Source organism: Vombatus ursinus, unplaced genomic scaffold (assembly GCF_900497805.2).
Source record: "Vombatus ursinus unplaced genomic scaffold, bare-nosed wombat genome assembly UNPS02014778.1, whole genome shotgun sequence".
NCBI lineage: Eukaryota > Metazoa > Chordata > Mammalia > Diprotodontia > Vombatidae > Vombatus > Vombatus ursinus.
The window spans coordinates 4,866,791-4,887,057 of record NW_020954556.1 but is presented as its reverse complement, the minus strand read 5'-3'; the positions used below and the strand labels follow the sequence as shown (position 1 = coordinate 4,887,057).

General features: G+C 34.2%; 1 protein-coding gene across 2 annotated transcripts in view; it reads left to right on the top strand.

Moving 5' to 3' along the window:
- The window catches only part of HOOK3 (hook microtubule tethering protein 3), a 109,848-nt gene extending 91,740 nt beyond the window's left edge, over nt 1-18,108 (top strand). For both annotated transcript variants that reach the window (XM_027865469.1, XM_027865468.1), the window contains 6 exons: nt 1,301-1,335; nt 2,785-2,867; nt 3,311-3,411; nt 5,471-5,575; nt 5,906-5,977; nt 9,147-18,108. In XM_027865469.1, coding sequence (XP_027721270.1) covers nt 1,301-1,335; nt 2,785-2,867; nt 3,311-3,411; nt 5,471-5,575; nt 5,906-5,977; nt 9,147-9,287 — 537 coding nt within the window. In that variant the 3' untranslated portion in view covers nt 9,288-18,108. The remainder of the gene's footprint in view (nt 1-1,300; nt 1,336-2,784; nt 2,868-3,310; nt 3,412-5,470; nt 5,576-5,905; nt 5,978-9,146) is intronic.
- The last annotated feature ends 2,159 nt before the right edge of the window (nt 18,109-20,267 follow it).

Below are 20,267 nucleotides of genomic sequence, written 5' to 3'. Positions count from 1 at the left end.
CAGTGATGGTTGAAATTAAAGAATCTTTATGCATAATGATTATTCATGTATGACTTAACCTTTCAGTTTATAATCTTTGCATTAGGTACTATTATTATCAAGTGTTAGTAAGCATATGACCAAACCAGAGAAAGTCTGCTTTTGATCCATGTTGTCTTAGGTCCCTAACTACTTTAATTTTTTCCCCTCTCTTCCATTTTTAATTGACATGTCCAGTTAAAATAGATTTCTGAAACAAGTGTTCCATTCCATCAACATGTTTGAGCTGTTTGTCTCTGTCTTCATTTAGTATGTGCTCGTAGGATATAGATTTTATTAATAGTTAGGCAGTATTAGGAAGACATGTGTTTTGAAAAATACTAAGTTTTGAACTGATCAGTGTCATTTATGCCACCAATTCTGCTTCTTTGGAATGGGAACAGTTTTGTAGTTTCCTTTATTTTTGTTATAAGGTAGTAATATAGGATATTTTACTCTACTGAAAATTTAATATATTGGCTTAAGTACTTAAAGCAGATGTGAAAAATATCAAGTGAAAAGAATAAATGCCTTATTTGAAATACACTATAACTATATAGATTTTAACTTTGGACGGTATTCAAATAATTGTTATTAAGAAGAAAAAGTGTGGGGCAGGTAAGTGGTGCAGTAGATAGGGCTCTGGCCTTGGAGTCAGGAGGAACTGAGTTCAAATCCTGCCTGAGACATTTGACACTTAGTAGCTGTGTGACCCTGGGCAAGTCACTTAAACCTGATTGCTTCACCAAAAAAAAAAAAGAAGAAGAAGAAGAAAATGTGAGTGTCAGAGCATCCTAATTTTCATTCTCTTCTTTGCCACAGATTAATGTGGTATTGGATAAGTCATTAAGACATTTTGCCTTAATATATTTTCCTGTATATACTAATTGAAATAAATTTTAAAAATTAAACACAACCTGTTTGAAGAATATATTGAAGGTATTCAGTTTCAAATAAAAGGATCTGTTAAAAAACTGAATTTATTGTTGCTAATTAAATATAGTTGTTAATCTAACCTTTCATTTTCCTTATGTTTATCCCAAATCCTGATATTTTGCTTCATTGAAAACTTCCTCCAGACTTATTCTCAAAGATGCTTTAAGGCAGCACTTGGAAATCTGAGTAATAACTCACCTCCTTTAGATTAATATTTAGCAGGAAAAAAGTTTTAAAAACATTAACAGTTTTACTACAAAACCAAATAATTTTTGAAGTTGTTTTATTAAAGTTTGAATTGGTTTAAACTTACAGTATGAAGTAATAGACTATTTTCTATTTTTAGTCAGTTCTTCTGAAAAAGAAACTTGAAGAACATTTGTAAGTATGGGAGTTCCCTCTTATTAATTGAAGTCTTTCTAAGTGCCTTATGTACCCACATTAGAAAACAATAGCTGGGGGGGGGGGGGAACAGACCAGCTGGGGAGTGGTAAGGAGACTTAGATTAGAATATGTTTTAAAATATTAGACCTGAAAGGGATCTGGGAAATCTCACCCCATTTACAGATGTGGAAACTGCATATAGACTGAACTTCTAGTTTAGAGCACTTTCATTAATACCAAACTATCACTCTAAATGGTTTTATTTTTGATATCTAAAAAACAGAATTAGAAAATATTGCAACCATTTATTATATCTCATTGGGAAAAAATCCTTATGAATCTTTACAATTCTTTATATAAATTAGGAAGTACTCATACAATAGCAAAAGTAGTATAAGGAGAATTTTTGTTGTTTGAAAAGTATAAATAATTCACCAGGAAAACATGCTTATGAAGGTCAGTAGTGTGATATAGCAGCCAAAATACAGTAGTGCTACCTTTACACTGAATTGAGAAATATAGTGTCCAGTTCTAGGGTGCTGAGAGTCCCAAGTGTTCTCTTCCTGAGTCAACTATCTCAGATGTTATGATAAGTTCTGGGCTCCATATTTTGGTTAAAACATGAATAAGCTGAAGAATGTCCAAAGAAGATGTATGAGAATGGTTAAAGGGGCCCTAGGTTCATGTAGTATGAAAATTGTTTGAAGCCACTTTGGATGCTTAGCCTAAAGAAAAGACTTAGGGGGAACATGGTTGCTGACTTTGATTTGAAGATCTACCATGTGGAAAGCTACATAGTTTACTGCAGTAATTCATTTTGCTTTTCCTAGTTATATTTATTTCTGTCAGTATTTTATATCAGTGTGCGACCTGTGAAGATTTTGAAGTTTGATTTTTAAAAGGTTCTCATTCCTGGGCAAGGAGAGGGGAATAGAAAAGATCCCAGAATGTTCTTTTAGAAGCAGCTAGGTGGTACAGTGGATAGAGAGCTGGACTTGGAATCACAAAGACCTGAGTTCAAACCTAGCCTCAGACACATACTAGCTGTGTGACCCTGGGCAAATCAGTTAACTTCATCTGCTTCAGTTTCCTTATCTATAAAATGGGGATAATAAAAATACCTGCCTCCCTAGAGTGTCATGAGTTTAAAATGAGATAATGTTCATAAAGTGCTTTCTAAATCTTAAAGTGCTATGTTATTATTGTTGTTGGAATACTATAAAATAACTGGTATATAGGCCTGAAAGAAGAAATCCTGGTTTTTGTTTTTATTCATTTCCATTTCTTAGAAATCTTATTCATTGGTAATATTTTAAATAAATCTTTTTGCTCAAAGCATGCCTTCTGCAGTGCAACTTCCATTCCAGGAAGATGTTCACTTGAGGTAGAAAAAGGTAAAAAACAGTAACATTTGACACATGGTTTTACAATATTTTATAATAACAGAGAGAAGCTGCATGAAGCTAATAATGAATTGCAGAAGAAACGAGCCATTATTGAAGACCTGGAACCAAGATATAACAACAGCTGTGAGTTTTTCATAACGAGCAGGACTTTTAAAATATATATATTTTTAGAATCACAGAGATCTCTGATAGTTTTACCTTCAAATTGAATTGTCTTTTTAAAAAGATGGATTACAAATAGCATAGGTGTGATGAAACTTAACTTAGCACTCAACTGGAAATTTCAGACATTAATCATATAGGTTTCTATATTAGTATGTTAGTGAAGAGCTTGTGTTAAAGTGTTCCATTTCCCAGATGTACTCATATTAGGAATTTTTAAAAACTATTAACAAGGAAAAGATTTTGCATATCCAGCATAGTTTAGCCTTAGAATCTAGACATATAATAATAAATCAAGCGATTCCGCAAGCGTTTCCAAAATTTTGAACATTTTTCATTGCTATGTAAAATGGGGGTAATAGAGGCAAAAGTGATTTTCTCATTATTTGTTTTTCTTCGTGCAGCAATAAAAATTGAAGAATTACAAGAAGCTTTGAGGAAGAAAGAAGAAGAAATGAAGCAAATGGAAGAACGATATAAGAAGTACTTGGAAAAGGCCAAAAGTGTAGGTGTTTTCATGTGTATCCACTTTGAGCTGCACTCACCCCCAGTTGTAATGATGCATTACTGAGAGTAACCACAAGATTTAGAGACTTCATCTACATCAGCCTTCCAGTAACTGTAAAAACGTCAAGAATGGTGCAAACCCACTGTTTTGTCCAGTGTTTGCAACAGCCAGAGAAGCCACTAAGCAGTGACCAAAACAAAAATGAAAAAAGCTGAAAAGACTCCAAGGCACTCTGAGAAGACCCCTTAGAGAAGCATGATCCCCGCTTTTCACTCACCAGAAGGGAAGCATGCCATTCAGCCAGTGCCTGGCCAGCCTCCAAGGGCTTTAATAGAAAGGGTAGGGGAAGGAGATGAGTGAAGAGGGACAGGCAGCAAAAATGATTTGGAGATCAGAAATGGATACTAAAAGCTATGAGAAGCAGCAGTGACAAACAGCAGTTAATTAGGAGAAAACTTGAGTATTTAGTCAGATATACAATTCTGAAACTTCTGAGGACCTCTTGAGGCCCCTCCACAGGTGCATCAGCTCTCGGGTGGCTCTGCACACTTGATAAAAACCCCTATATCCTTCACCAGCTTCAGAGTACCATCATGCCACACCAGCTTTAGTGTGTTGTGACTTTTAATGAAAAGCCAGACTCTCACTTATAGTGGAATAGGACAACACTGTGTTAATGAGTGCTGCCTTAGAGGTAGCAACAAGTTTGGTCCAGTAGTCTGAGAAGTGTTCTCTGGTTCCTCTCTCTCTGCCTTTTGCCACCAAAATGTTAGTTCCTCAAAATCCTGTTGTTTCTTTTCTGTCTTCATCCCTTTAACGTTGATCGAAGTGGCAATCTAATCCATAGTATTATAAAGCACTATAGCTTGTATGTATTAGTTCTTGAAATGTGCTTCACACACCATCAGCAAACTTGATACAAAGTCATTTGAAACTCATAAAAGAAGAGGAGCTGGTGTGTTAATGATGCAGGAACTAGAAATGTTTTTAATGCTGCTAAAAGTAAAAAGACTTTTAGAAGAGAACTGGCAGCACTGGAGGGGGAACAGAAGGGCGTGTAGTAGGAATCAACCACGAATTGAGTTTAGCAGGGCATTAAGAGGGAAGGGGACTGGAATTCCAAGGCCTAGGCCTGAATGAAATGCCTTAACACGGAGTAGCGAGAGGCGAGGGGAACAAGGGCTGTAGACTAGGGACATGATCGGGGATGGGGGGGTTGAAGGTAATGATGGTGAAAGCTAAAAAACAATGCAATCTAAGTGATTATATGGGAAAGGCCAGATGAGATTGTATTCAGAGAGGAGTTTCAACATAAGTGTATGTACAGTCCTTCACAATCACTTTGTGACCTGTTTAACCTGAGGTTTTTTGGGGTGTTTTTTGTTTGTTTGTTTGTTTGTTTGGTGAGCTTTTTTGTTATTGTTTTTGGTTTTGCTTGTAATGGCTGATAGTCTTGTTCCGCTTGGATGTGTCATATATGTCACTGCAAGTTAAAATTTGTCAATTAAAACACATAATAGAAATGGTACGTTTATGAATGTTAATCTTATGGCCACCTCCGGTAGATGATGGAAGTAGGTTGGAGATGAAATTCATAGAAGCTGAAAAGTTATTCTCATAGCACTTTCTGCTGCTTTTATATACTTGTAATTTGAGTCATTTATCTCTATACATATATTATTTCCCCCTGCTATAATTGCTTGAGGATAGAATCTATGTCTGTATCTTTATATCTCCCCTGGAACCTAGTACCATGCATTGAGTATGTAGTAAGCCTTTAATAAATGCTTGTTGAATGAATTTATTGGATGTTTTGTTCAGGAGGTTGAGAAACTATGAAGTTTGTGAATTGTTATATTTATGTGCTATTCAAATGTCAGCTACCATATTCAGATTTTAATGAATAATTGGTAGGTTTATTAAAACTGCCTTTTCATAGTACATGTAATTATTTCTCATAAGATTTAGTTGCCTATGTTTTGCAATTCCTCACCTAGATATTTTCTATAACACTGTATTGTAAACTTCAGCATAGTTTCTATTATCATTTTTATAGGTTATCCGTACTTTAGATCCTAAGCAGAATCAAGGAGCAGCTCCAGAAATACAGGCTTTGAAAAACCAACTACAAGAACGGGACCGGATGTTCCTTTCATTAGAGGTAGTTTCTATACTCTTCAGTTAGTGTGTGTGTTTTGGGGCACTTTTTAGGTATCATAGAATCATGGGCTTTTAAGACCTAGAAGGAACCTTAGAGACCATCTGGTCCAAACCCCTAATTTTATAGACAAGCAACAGGCTGTGTAGAGGTGAAGCAGTTTACCTGAAGGCACACAGTAAGTGGGAGGGCTAGTTAGACTTAATCCCATGTTTCCCAATCCACTGTACTCTCTGCCACACTGCAATGTCCTTCCTATATAATTGCATCCTATGAATTTTGCGATGGTGTCAAACTCTTTAATACCTTTATTTTTTTTATTATTATTATTAGAAAGAATATGAGAAAACGAAGAGTCAAAGAGAGATGGAAGAAAAATTTATTGTTAGTGCCTGGTACAATATGGTAAGAAAACTAACGTTTCAAAAATAGATTTCCAGGTTCCAATAATTTATATAACATCTACTGCATTTACACTAGAAGTAATACTACCAACTGAATCTGAATGCAGTTGCTTTTTAGTAAGAAAATTCTGTCCTAACACACACTAACAAAAGCTTGATGCTGACCAGGGGCTAAGAAGCAAATCTGTGAATAAATGATAGGCTCCCATCCCATAAATAAATTTTAAAAAGAATAGCTTATATATGGTATTATAGTGGAGACCAAGGATAGGACTTGAGAGAAAATAAATATCGTCAGTCTTGTACCCTTTTTATTGAACCATTTTGTAGTTAGGCTAGTTTTCTATGTGAGATGGAGAGGAGAAGACTCTGTAATATGTTCTGATTTCTGCTTCACTGGTCCACTTTGTAGCAGTGGCACTCACATTTAGGCTTAGACTGGTGGTAGCAGTGCTATAAAAACAGCCCCTGATCCAAAGTTGGTCTGTTGTAATGGTCTGGGGAAGTTTTTCAGTCTCAAACCATTGGACGGAGATTCTTCTGGGAGAAGTACTTTAAATTGGCCTCCACTGATATAAACAGTTTAAATCCACTTTGGAACAAAGTGCTGACCTGTAATTCTGGATACCTGATCACATTTTTTGAGAATTTTGAGGCTACTGGGCCTCTCTTCCTTGATTCTATCATTTCTTCCTAGTTTCTTTTCCTTTCTGCTTTCCCTTACACCTAACAAACTTGCCCCTACCAATAGCCATTTATTCTTCCCTTTTCCTATCAGTGATCCAGTTAATGGCCATCATACTGATGGCCTCTTATCCTCTGATAAGGAATAATGAATTCAGCCCATCAGAAAATAGCTTCCTAAGGGAGTTTCTTCTCCAAAAAAGAAAAGGAACACGGATTGCAAGAGAAGAGGAAAACAGTTTTCAGCTTGGTGTCTTTGAGAACCCTTTCCATTCTTCTTGTGTTTGTCAATTATTTCTTCTCTATTAGCTCTCTCTCCCTTTCCTTTCTTCCTGTTTTTAGTTTTTTATAGTCTGAAAGTAGCCAGTGGCCTACATTTGTCAAAATATGCCTATCTGGAGATGTGGTATTTATTGAATCAAGAGATTTAACCAACTGTTCTTTCAGGAACTAACCTGTGATTCTAGAGTTAGCATTTTTAAAACCCACTACCTCCATTTTTGCAGTTTTCATTGATACCCATTTTCTTTTGGGAGGTTCAAGTAGACAACCCTTGTGGAATTATAATTGGGTTTTTGCCACACATTCCCAAAAGAAATCTCATTCCATTTATTATTGCTGTTTGTTTCTGTCCTGCTTTTAACTTTTTATCTCTAAGGAATGTTATTAGGAATCAGCTCAGGCTTTTAATCACATCGTTCTTATTTGGCCTTTCTTAATGCATTTTTGTTGACCAGAATTTAGAACTAGAATATATTGCTTGTCATCATCGGTGGTTTCAGAGTGTTGGACTGTAATGCCCCATAAGAATGATTTGAGGGGCAGGTAGGTGGCACAATGGATAGAGCACCGGCCTTAGAGTCAGGAGGACCTGAGTTCAAATCTGGCCTCAGACACATAACACTTACTAGCTGTGTGACTCTGGGCAAGTCACTGAACCCCAATTGCCTCACCAAAAAAAAATCGTCACTGAAGGAATGTACCTAAAAAAACTCAATAGAGACATATATATATATATATATGTATAGGACTATTGGTTGGGTTGAAGTTAGTTGCAGGTGATAATGGAGAATTGGGGGATAGAGGGAAGGAAAGACAGTGAGCCTGGGTCTTCCTTTCACTCCAAGGCTTGGGAAGTATGGCTGTTCATGGGCCCACTCCCACCAATGATTGGCACAGGAGTTTTGACATGCTTCATTTCTGACCTAAGCTGGTTCACCCTTCCTTATGCAGCCTGATGGCCTCTAGCTCCTGGGAGCTCACCATTTAGTGTCACACTTGTGTACATCCCATTGGCTTAGCCTTATTGCAGCTTAGAATTCCCCGGGCTCAAAAGATACACCGACCTTGGTCTCCCCAGTATCAGTGATTGTGTGCCACTATGCCTGGTCAAAATTCTTCAATGAACAGAAATGCTTAGTAAAAAAGATACAGAAATGCAGTCCTTCCTCCTGCTTAACCACTTATACCTACCATGTCTTGTACAAGTTCAGATATACTACTAAGATCTCTTCTGTATTGGATCATTTATCCAAAGAAAATAGAATATATTTTAAATAAGCAGGTCTCTCCTGTAAGCTGTTTTCACATTATTGAAGTTGCCATTTGCCTTTCTTCCTACTTCTATTTGTTTATTTCTTTACTTTTCCTAACTTGTTTTTCCTTATCTCCTACTTAGTTGTATCCAACCTTGACAGGATAAAGGAACATCAGCTATTATCACTCCCATTCACTTTCTTTCCTGATCTGTTCATAGACTTCTGCCATTGGTGTTTTTTTTTTACCTCTGAACTCAGAGGTTTTCTTTGAGATTGCTTCCCTTTGGTTATGTTACGGGTTCAGCAGTTTGACTCCCCATGAACTGAATACGGTTATGATGTTATGAACCCGTCTTCCGTCCAAGCTAGTCTAGCCCTCTTCTCACTTCTTAAAGAAATACCCTTTAACTTCTCAGTTGGACCCTCTGGTATTGGGCTCTCAAGAACTTTCTTAGTTTGTTTCAAAACACAAGCGTGCCAGAAGTGAGCAACGACAACATGGCGGTATGTATGGTCCCATTTGTGTTCTCCCAACTTCTAAAATATAAGCAATTGTGTTTTCTTTTCTCATGATTTATAGACAATTGGAGCAAATCAGCTGCTACTAATTGATTACTCTTTGTTTTTCTTACAAAATCAATATAAGCCTAATTCTGAGGTGATTACATGATTGAATGTGGATAAAATATATTCTAATATATATTTCTGCCTTCATAATCTATTGCTTGTTCCTTGCAGACTATAAAATTAAGCACTTTTTTCCAAAAGGAGGGTTTGCACCTAATTGTTGAGCTAAGACATCTATTTCTGCATTTTGAAATTTTAACTTTTAATGTCAAACATTTAGTATTTGTGATTCTAATAATAAGGCAAAGAAGCAGATTTGCATGAGGGACTTTAATGCTACTGTGCTCCATTAATTTTCATTAACATCTTTCAATTTTCTAGGGAATGACACTGCATAAAAAGGCAGCTGAAGATAGACTTGCTAGTACAGGTTCAGGGCAGTCATTCCTGGCCAGGCAAAGGCAGGCAACAAGCGCAAGAAGGTCTTACCCTGGCCACGTCCAGCCAGCCACAGCAAGGTAGAGAATCCTGGTTATTGTGGCCATTGGAAAAGTAACTGACCTCCCTTCAAAGCAGACTTCTGTTGCACGTGACAACATTTCAGGAAATTAGCCAGCTTATTTTCTGTCTCTGTACTGTGTTGATATTCAGTTATTCTGCATTTCAGGCATTTTTTTCTATATGTGTAATGAGTTAGTTTCTTCTGCTATTTCTTTTGGAGTCTTTTTTTTCTTCCTTTTAATGTGCCAAAATTTTTGAGATATCCAATAAAGAATGTTGTATGACATTCTCTTTACTTGTATAAAAATGTCACCACTTGCCCAATGATGTAGGCTTTGTAATTATACTAAATTTCCTGTCAATAATTAACATAAAATTTATATTTTTCATTCTTCCTGTATGTTACCATGCTTTATAAGAACGTCTTTGTTTAAAGGAAAAGAATCTTTTTATGATATATTAATCAGTTTTAAATTGTTTTCTGAAAGTTCTTCAAATAACAGGTATACTTTACTGCATAAAATGATTAAGAAATGTACTTTTTGCAAAGACTTGAATATATAAGCAGGGGTGCTAAAAATTCAAATCTTATTGGAAGCACCTGATTGAATCTTCAGAGAAAAATGAATTTTTCCTTTGATTTGCAGAATTTCTCGTTCTTTTACATTAAGCATTAATAGAAAAACAAAATAACTTTGACAACTGCCCGAATTTTTTTTCATTTTTAACACTTTCATTTATTTCCTGGTATATTGTTTACTGGCAGAAGTGAATGCTTTATTAGAAGCAAAATCAAGAAATACGTTTTTATGGTTATTGAATCATGAGTTTAAATGAAGGCTTTTATTTAACTCTTAATTGTAGAGTATTGCAGTAACAGGTTCAAGCTCTAGCTATTTGGCTATTGTTAATGTTGATGGTTTCACCTATCCTCACCAACTAAAAGGTTATTTTAATATATTTACAAATAATCTTCTTTTTAAGCATTTTCATTGTTGAAGTTTCCCACATTTGTTTTACTGTTTTCCTGATCATTTACTACTTAACCTTTTATTTAGCACCTTAAGACAGGTGACTGACTTCTTGTGTTTATATTCCGCTTTGGTTTCATCATTGTAAAGTCTTGTACAATTTGTGCATATAAAGTGACAACTCAGTTTTTTCAGGCTAAGAATTTTTCTTAATACCATCTGAGTCTACTAGTCTGGGGGTTTGTTATGTAATATCCTTCTTTTATGGTTGCCTCAAAGTGCTTACATTCATGACAAACAGATTGTAAGTTATAATTACCCATATAAGGAATGATTGTAAATTAAGTGTTGACTGGAAAGCACTTTGAATAAGTGTATGAGGTGCTATATAAATGCTAAATGTCATTCATTTGGAAATTGTATGCCTTCAGCCTGGTCTTCCATGTTGAATTGTTTAAGTTCAATACCTTAATTGTGTAATTTCCTTATTATCCCCATTTTTTTCTTGTAGAATGGCCCACTTTTAAAGAGCACAATGTATGTAAAACTGGGGATGATTTTTAAATGAATCTCCTAATATTATAACTTCTTTTAAAAGAGGCTGTTCCTTATTCATGAATTGGCCATGTTTGGTGCCTGAATTTGGTTAAATATATTAAATTTGAATTAAGTATCTTTGTGCCCAGGTTACATAGAGATAGAAACATTACTTCAGTAAACATTTATTAAGCACTTATGTGCAACAATTTATGCTTATTTTGAATTTAATATAAACTACTAAATTTGAGCTTCCAAACACAATCCCCCTACGTGAACTAATTAATGAAGTTTGAAAAATACTTTTATAATTTTATTATCAAAATTGAAACTTAATTTGGATTTTCAAAAGCTATATTCGGAATTTTTATTTCAGTAGTTTACTTTTTTGATATACAGTACACATGCAAATATTAAACAGTAAAAAAAATCTTTTTAAATTCCAGAGGAAAGGAACAATTAGGTATTAGAATATATAGAAAAATGACTCAAAAGAAGCCCAGATTTTGTTATTGGTCTTATAACATTTGCCTTGTAAGCTTAAAAGTAAAGTTGCATTCTGTAGTTTGAAAATTATTGATGCTAATCACACCTTTTCTGCCAGTTGTCACCTGAGCATCTAAATTTGCAATTAGATCACATCAGCATGAAAACAGAGGTGATGAGAGTAGCCATGCAGTACCATAATGTGCACTGAGGAATTCCTGGAGGTCCATTGATTCAGGCTGCTTAAATTTAAATGCATAATATTTTTATGGGAGTAGGATTTGACAGGGATTTTTTTTGGTTGTATCTTACTCCTGTATCTTAACACAGAATTGGAAACTGAAACTGCTTTTGAAGACAGGCCTTAGCAAGTCTAGTTAAGAAAAGTGAAAAGAAAGGAGGATCCTGTGAGTTATTTAATGAAATGATTAGTCGTTTTGAATAGTAGGGTAAGCTTTTAATCGTAGTTTGCTGTTATCTTTATGCAACCACTGTCAGCCCCAAGGATACATTTCTAAATTGGGTTAAGAAGATGCCAGACTTTATAGCAGGAGGATTTGTTTCTGATGTTTCCTTGGCATCTTTTGCATGCTGTTGTCTTTGTGTTTACGTTTGTAATGCTGACCTTCTTTTGAATTGTTTCCATTTAGAATGTTGTGTCTTGATACACAGAAGAAATTGTAAAAATTCTATTTTTTCATAACCTTTATAAGAAACATGATCTAAATATGTTATATAGTATGCGTGACTGAGGGCCAAGAGTAACATTTTTAACTTTTCACTCTCTCAGCTTTCTTGTTCCTAACCACAAGTGTGGTGAGAATCTTTGTACATCTCCTCCTCTACAAAATAATGGCTAATAATAATGTCTCAGGATTGTGAGGTTTAATTAGTGAAGTACAAGGAATTTTGAAGAAGTTAATAACTGTATACACTTATAAATACTATTACATGTGACTTTTTTTCCTTGTTTCAGAAACTTCTTATGTACATTGTCTACCTGAAGTTATAATTTGCTTCTATGGAACTAATTATGGTATGAATAAAAACACAGTATTATTCTATTTGGTTGGGGTGAGCTATTAGTATAAGTATGTGGAATTGATAAGAACAGGTGTCCAGTTTTATGCAAAGGACTGTTTTCATTCTGAGGAGAGGAATAAGATGAAAAATAACAAAAGGTGAAAGCATAGCATTTGAATGGCATTGAAGTATCACAGTGTAAACAATCCCCTAGACGATTTTATCCTTGCTATCAAATTATCCAAGGTTCTAGATTAGAAATGATCTAGAACTCAATAACATCTGCTCATACCCTCCACTTCAGAAATGGATTATTTCTTATTTCCCTAGGGCCTAGGATACTGATTGATATCCTTTCTTAATTAATTTTTATTTCATTTGAGGGTAACATATGTTCTACTAATGAATTACTCCGTTAATTTTTAAAATAGCTTTTTGGCTAAATCCCAGTAATCTATTAAGATTAGGTATCATCTTGAAAAGCTATTGAGTGTACAGGAAGTACTTACACATTTAACCCTCCCAAGACAACAGTTCATTAGTCAAAAGTCAGTGGAAAGAAAAAATGAATCTGGAGTCAAGGGTCCTGGATTCAAATCCTGCCTCGGTTGCTTAATAGCAGGGTAGTCTTATTCCTATATATATCCTGTACTTATATATCACTATATCCTGGGCCTTAGTTTTTTCATCAGTTCTAAGGTCTCTTTCAGTTCTAAATTTATGATCCTGTTGTCTAGATAATAATGCTGTTCTTACCATCCGTTAATCTTTAGAATGTGAAACCTACTCTGGAACAGAAATCTTATTTTACAAATGAACAAATCCTAGGCTTTAGGAACATAAAAAGTCTTTTCCTCCCTCTCACATTCAACTGCTATGTTTGAAATTTATCTGAAACTGTGTCAAAAACAAGTTACTAGAAATGAATAAACTAGTTTTACAGCTGTGTAGAGAATATATTTGTTACAAAACTGTGAAAAAGGTACCAGATCTTCCAGGCTTTGGGACACCAGCATTATAAGGGGATCTTTTTTTAGAGACTGCCATCATAAAGATGGAGCAGTATGCTTGTTAAAAGTAAAGACAGCTTGACATAAATTTAAGAGACTACTGTATTAAACTAAAGGAAAAATGAGAAAGCAAAACCCTTAGCATACTTTTTGTGTGCTTTCTGTGTTTTTCTTCATGAAAACATTAGCAAGCCAATTTAAAGTTGAGAGGAGAAACAAAATTTACCTTAAGAGAATATAAAATTTCTGGGCTTTCCATCCAATCAAAATAATCTGATTTCTTGCTCAATCTTTTCAGCTTGCCAAAATGGCAGCTTACTTCATATTGGTTCCTCTTCATTTTATTATATATAAAATTGGGCTTTGAGAGTCATTCTTTCTAATGATAGTGATTAGACTTTTACATCATGTTTGGAGAAAAATATTATAAATGTGACTCTAGTTTTTTACTTTCTATAAAGCATCTAAACAATAGTATACATTTCTTTTTATTGAAAATTTTCATCCAATATCAAGGGTAAAATATTCTGTTAAAAGAGAAAAAAAAATCCTTAGCCTGTTCTGTTTTGTAACAAATTGGTTTTTGAACTTTCCCAATACCACAGAAAAGCTAAAAGTTAAATACTGTGTTAAGACAGAATAAAAGTGACCTTTTGGGGGGGGAGGAAGGGCAAATTGTTAGTATGGTACAAGTATGATCGCTTCAGTTGTTTTTTTTTTTTCAATGGCTGCATATGTCCTGGGAAATTATGTAATCATTATTGATCCCTCTTTTCCCCCTCCTAAAACTGTTTGTTCATCCAGTGTTCATGCAGTGGATATGAATACCTGTAAAATTGTTGCATGACACTGTCTTAAAATAGAGAACTACTTGGTTTTCCTGTGTTACAAAAAGATAAATTAAAAGTATCATTCGCTTCTCCAAGAAGTGAAGGCCAAGCAGGACTTGGCAATTGTATAAATTTTGGAAATGCTGAGAGCCAGAAATCCTACCTAACAATACTAGTCAGGTGTAATTTGAGGCCACTTTTCTGTATCTATAATTGGGAGAACATGATATCAGGGACAAAATGTAGGAGAGAGGAACTTATCTGGATAAGAAATAAGTAATGTCTAATAACGAGAAAGAATAAGATTTATGCAAATTAGGCTTAGACACATTCCTAAAAGTAACAGTTCAATAAAAACTTGTGCTTTTATTGCACATGGGAATTAGCTCTGTTAACATTTTCATGTGCTGTTCCTATCATTATTATTACTTAGAGAAACAAATATTTAACCTTGTTAATAAACCTTTAGACATAAGCACTGTTTATGAATTTTTGAATTGTTCATTTCTATTGTGGATGCTGGCCAAAGAGATTATGTATGCATTAATCATATGTCTTTTGGAGAGCAATTTGAAGGCATGTTCTCTATAATTATTTGGATTGAGAATACTCTTCTAAAATAATTTCTAAGGCTCTCCTTAGTTTATTACAGTCTGTAGTGTGGTGAGAATGATTTGATGACTGAAAATCATGACCAGATGGGTTCTCAAGGTTACTGTTCTGCCACTTCCTTCTTCCAGTTTTCAAAATGACTTCCGGAGAACTATAGGTTTTCACAGGGTAACAACTTCAGGAGCACCTTAAAAGTAATATGGTCATTTAGTTTGTCTTTTCTATCATTTCCAGACCCTACCCCAACACTGCTCTAGGTGTTAGAATTCTGAGGATTACAATGAGTGAACTTAATAATGTTGGAAGACTCTACCTATTTAGGAGAAGATTAAAACTAGTCAGGTAATAGTCCCATGGTGAGAAGAATGTTGTCTATCACAGCAGTGGAAGCAGAGAAGAAATAAACAAAAGGATAGGCAAATAGAGTGATTTTTTAATATATAAACACACATACATATCCTATTTCTTTAGATCAGCAAAGGTCTTTCTGAGCTGTAAAAACTGGCGATGACAGTTGATGACTTAAAATTAGGAGGAGGTGCTAATATAGAAATGCAAAGGGTGCATTGGGAGAAATAGTCTTTATAGTATATTTGTCATGTGCTGTAACACACTGTATATACACTCTCAACATGTAATTTACATAGGCACTCAACAATACAAATGTGTCTTTAATGTTTTACTACTGCTACTAGTAATCATTTATGTATTATTTATACATTTCTTCAACACTCAATGCACTTTACAAATACATCCTTAATTCCCCCTGTATTTCTCCCCATGTATTCTTTCTGTCTTTTCCATGAGAATGATCTAGAAGGATGGCCCAAAATAGATGGGCATTTTACCTATTCCTAAATTGGTGAAATTCTAAGCCTAGAACCAAAACATCTTTCTTTTCAGCCCAGTTAGACCTAATGGCAATTAGTTGGCTTTTTTATGGAGCACATTAATTTAGCAAAAGTGTTAGATTAAGTCCTTTTTAAACTTTGGGCCTAATAGCCATGTGTTTTTCTGATGCTATAATCATATAGCTCAGTCATCCACTTGTTTGCCTGCTTTAAATAGTTGGATCATCAAGCTTTGCATTTGCTGATCTATATCAAGTTAACTTTGAGAGGAATCCTTCTTGAGACAGGAATCTTGCAGAGTAACACTAATTACTGGTTGAACCTTAGAATTATCTTTTATGCCCCCTGGAATTTAAGATATATTCCTTTAAACTTCCACCCTCTAAAAAAAATCCCCAACAATTTATAAGGGTCTCTCTTCTTCCTAAAATCATAGCTTTTTCTCCACCAAGGAAAAGTACTTACCAAGAGCCAAACTCAGTCTCCATAGAGTTGATGATTTTAGAACTTTCTTCATAGACTTTTAACACAAGAAGGTTTTCTTAACTTCTTTGTGTCTTCCTCACAAAATGAAAAGAGCTCACTTTGCCCCGAGTAGACTTCTGAGTCATCACAAATACCCAAATATAAGAAGGGAAGCAAAGTTTGAGGAGTTATGGTCTTTTTAGGGTATTCTCATCCTGGAAGCCTCAAAGTGTATGCTATTGATTGTGAACTTGGCAATTGTGTTAATGTTTTCTTTGCCAAAGTTTTTAATTCAGTCTGTTATAGGAGTTTTGTGTCACCTGTTCTGTCCGTCCTCCCTCCCACCCCCCTCCTCATCACCTCTCCAATTATATTAGGAATCAATGAGAAGGTAAAAGTCACATTATAATTAAATCACTGGAATGTATCTGCTCCATAGGGCATTGCTCTTTCTAGTAACTGCCAAAGAGTAAGTCAGTTTACCAATGAGGGTAATAGACAATACTTTCTTGGGCTTAATTTTTTCTTAGAGATGTGAGTACTATCTGTTCTGTTTGTCTGCAGTATTGTTTCTTCTTCTCTGGTACTTAAATGAGTCTAATCAGTAGAAGAGAAGTAGATAGTGGGGCAAAAGAAGTCTACACTTCTTTTCCTTCAACAGTAGTGCTATTTTATAATTCTAAAATGGAAAATCAACTATTAGCCCCCTTCAGAAAAGGAATTCAGACTATTTTGGTAACAACATCACTGAGTACAAATCTAGGAATTGCTCAGATATTTCAGTGAATGAACAAAAAATTTTACATATATATTTAAACCTAATTGGGAACAAATAGTGTTTTTGGTTCAAATCCCTTCTTTGTAGTTTTTAATGTAGCATATTGTTGAAATAGGTAGCATGCAATTGTACTCCATTTTTGGTGTTCAGAAAAGTACTAGAAAAAGTCTTATCCCAGAAGGAATGAGAGGCAATCAACTTACATTAGGCCATTTAGGGTATTTTGTATCATAGTTTAAAAGAACTGTTTCACCTATTATTCCTGAACTTCATATCTAACCCTTTAAATCACAAGAAGAAGCTCGCACCTTTTAAACTCATTTTTAATTTGATTGGGTTTTTTTTAATCATGTGGCTTATACCGAAAGTTAATGTTTTCTTAGCACTTTATTTCTCAGTGAAGTTGAGCTTTATCTATTACATAAATATTGTGAGCTGTTTTCATTTTTAATAGTGGTTAAATGTTATTTTTTTATTTCTGGGATATGATTATGTAATTGTAATATGATTTATTCACCAAGGACTGTTGAGTACTTAGTCTGTTTTGAAGTTTGTCTTTAAAACATCATATAATGCTTTGTTTCTGTAATGCATTATAGCATAATGAAACTTTACGCCTTTTTTCATTTTTTCTTCAACTGATTTAGTTCCCCTTCAGTTATCTCCAGTCTCCAAGTTGTCTAATGCCCCTCACCTCTAAAATGTAATGAGATCTAAGCAAACTCTTAATGTTTTTATTGGTAGTTTTTATCTTTGTGATCTAACTTGAATTATTAGCATTAAGCTTATCATTGACTTTTATGTATGAAGCAAATAGTAACTCAGTCATTGGGATAATACAACTTTTAATGTTTTTGAAATAACATGGATCCTGTTACCTGAAGCACTTGTATATTCATAAAGATTTATGCTGGTCTGTTGTTAAAGATGTTTGGTGAAATTATGTAGTTTACTAATGATTTTTTCCAGTAATTAGTTGCTGTTACCGCAAACCGTCCTATTTAGTTGTCTTCATGTTTATCTATTTCTTTTTAAAGTAAACAAATTAGATAAACAACAGTTTTTCCATATAAATCAAATTAAAACTTTATCATAAAAATCTTACAGCTGAATATTGGTAAACAGAGTACTTAGTAATCATTCTTTTCTTTGGTAATCCAATTCAATGTCATTCATGTTTTACTGAAAAAACTTACTTTTGGTTAAGGAAAAATTTCCGTTTGCTTAAAAGAAGTAAGTAATTCAGCATAAATACAAAAAAAGTACTACATATGCACAATTGTTTGGATCCTTTGTGCTTTGATTATTATGGTGGTATGTTTACCTTAAGTCTTTTTTTATTTAATGTTCAAATGCACTAAAATATTCCATTTTCTGTTAAGATGTCACATTTGCCACTACAAAAGCACCACAATTCTTTGTACTATCAGGGGAGATTAATTTCCAAAACTGTCTTTTAGTATTTTTAATATTTCAGCATCTACCAGACGTTTGTACCATTTAAGATTTTTATTTTGGACATGTAATATTAAAATTCAAACGTAAACTAATAATTTGCCTTAATCTACTTTTGCCTTTGGGTTGGGGGGAGGGAAGATAATGAATAGTTTAAAAAAAACTGAGTTAGAAAAAGGTTTTTTTTTTTTTTCTTTTTTTGCCATTTAGTGCTTAAAGCTTTTCAGATGATCTGAAAAATGACAGTACATTAGATTTGGAATTGTATTTTACTTACAATTCCAGTTCTGGTATAGCCTTATATTTATGTCTTAAATATTGTAGAATCTTCTGTGGATTGTTGTATTTTGTAATCTGACAGTTTATACCCACTTTGCATTTTGCCACTTTCTAAATGGAAGTTGCTGGATATATTGTTCTCTTTTCCTACTGGAAATTAAACTTATGATGGTAGAGTTTCATTCATGATTGAAAGTGATGGGTGTCATATAGGGCTCATCTTGATTATGGAGTTATCTATATGTAATTGAGTCTAAGCATTTTTCCAACATGCTAATTTATTGTGTGCTGAGTATGGCTGAATTTGCCACTTTTATTTTCTGAACAGGAATTTGTTTGAAAGTCTTCAGTAAAAACTTGACTAATGTACCACCACTCCCCGTACCCCAAAAGTGTCCAGAAATCTATCAGAAAATGGATTTGTAATATGTTGAAATATTGTATTGCTTTTTGTTTTCATTTTAGTCTTATAACTGCCAAATTGTTACGGTATTATTAAGGATATGTGTGTTTATATATATGCATATAAAATATATGTATATGTATATGAAAATTAAAACAAGATTTGGTCAAACTATATTTTCCCATTGAATACATTAATGTTTTCAAGGCTGCAAAAAGTGTACAGTTGTGAAACAAGTTGTAAATAAAGACTTGTATAAAATTTCGACTTGGATTTTTTGTGTGTATGTGGTTAAGTTGTTAAGATGCAAGATGATTTTTTTAAAGCTTTTTCATTTAGTAAGCATCCATTTTATATAGTTTATATTTATTTACATAGTGCTTTAAAGTTTACAAAACACCTACCAAAGCCCTTTTTATTAAGCAAGGGAATGTAGTTCAAGTGCTCTCATTTTATAGAAGAAAAAACTCGCACCCAGAGAGGGGAAGTCACATAGTAAATATTCTAAACTGGGACTTGAACCAATGTCTTCTCCAAGTCCAGCGTTCTTTTCATTATACCATGTTGCCTTTACGTATGGCATTACCCAAAGCATCATATAAATGAGTTGGGTTATGCTAATTAATAAAGCAACAAATACCTATCAAAGGCTTCCTATGTTCCAAGCATTGGGGATACAAATAAGGTAATTGGACAGTTTTCAGTCCTGGGCATTGGTGTGCTAGTAAATGTTTAACAACCAGTTTCTGTGGGGGAGAGGGAGATGGAAGTATGACATATTTTTAAATTTAATATGCAGTATTAACATTTTCTTAATCACTTCCTTAAGTCTAGACCAGGTATCAGCATCCAGCCACTGCCCATTTTTGTTCAACCATTGAGTTAATTTATATTTGTTGTATTTGAAAAGGTGAACACCATTTTTGGGAGTATAGTTTGCATAGTTTACTGGTTTAGACAATCAACAAAACAATCAAGCCCTGATTTATAATGTTTGCTTGTTTCCAAGGTGTAAAAGTACACACTGAACACAGCTATCTAGTCAGTAAGAACAGACTCCAGCACACTTCGGGACCTAGGTCACAGGAGGAATTGGAGATACAGGTTAGATATGATTCACAGATCTCTCAAAAATAGTGCTGGAAAACTAATTGTAATACTAAATATGTGGTCACAACCACTAGCTACACTCTTTGACACTGGGCTTTAAATTACTTTATTTGAGCTTCATAACAACTCTATCCAGGTAAGTACTAGAGATATTATTCCAATTTTATGGATGAGGAAAAAATTTCAGAGAC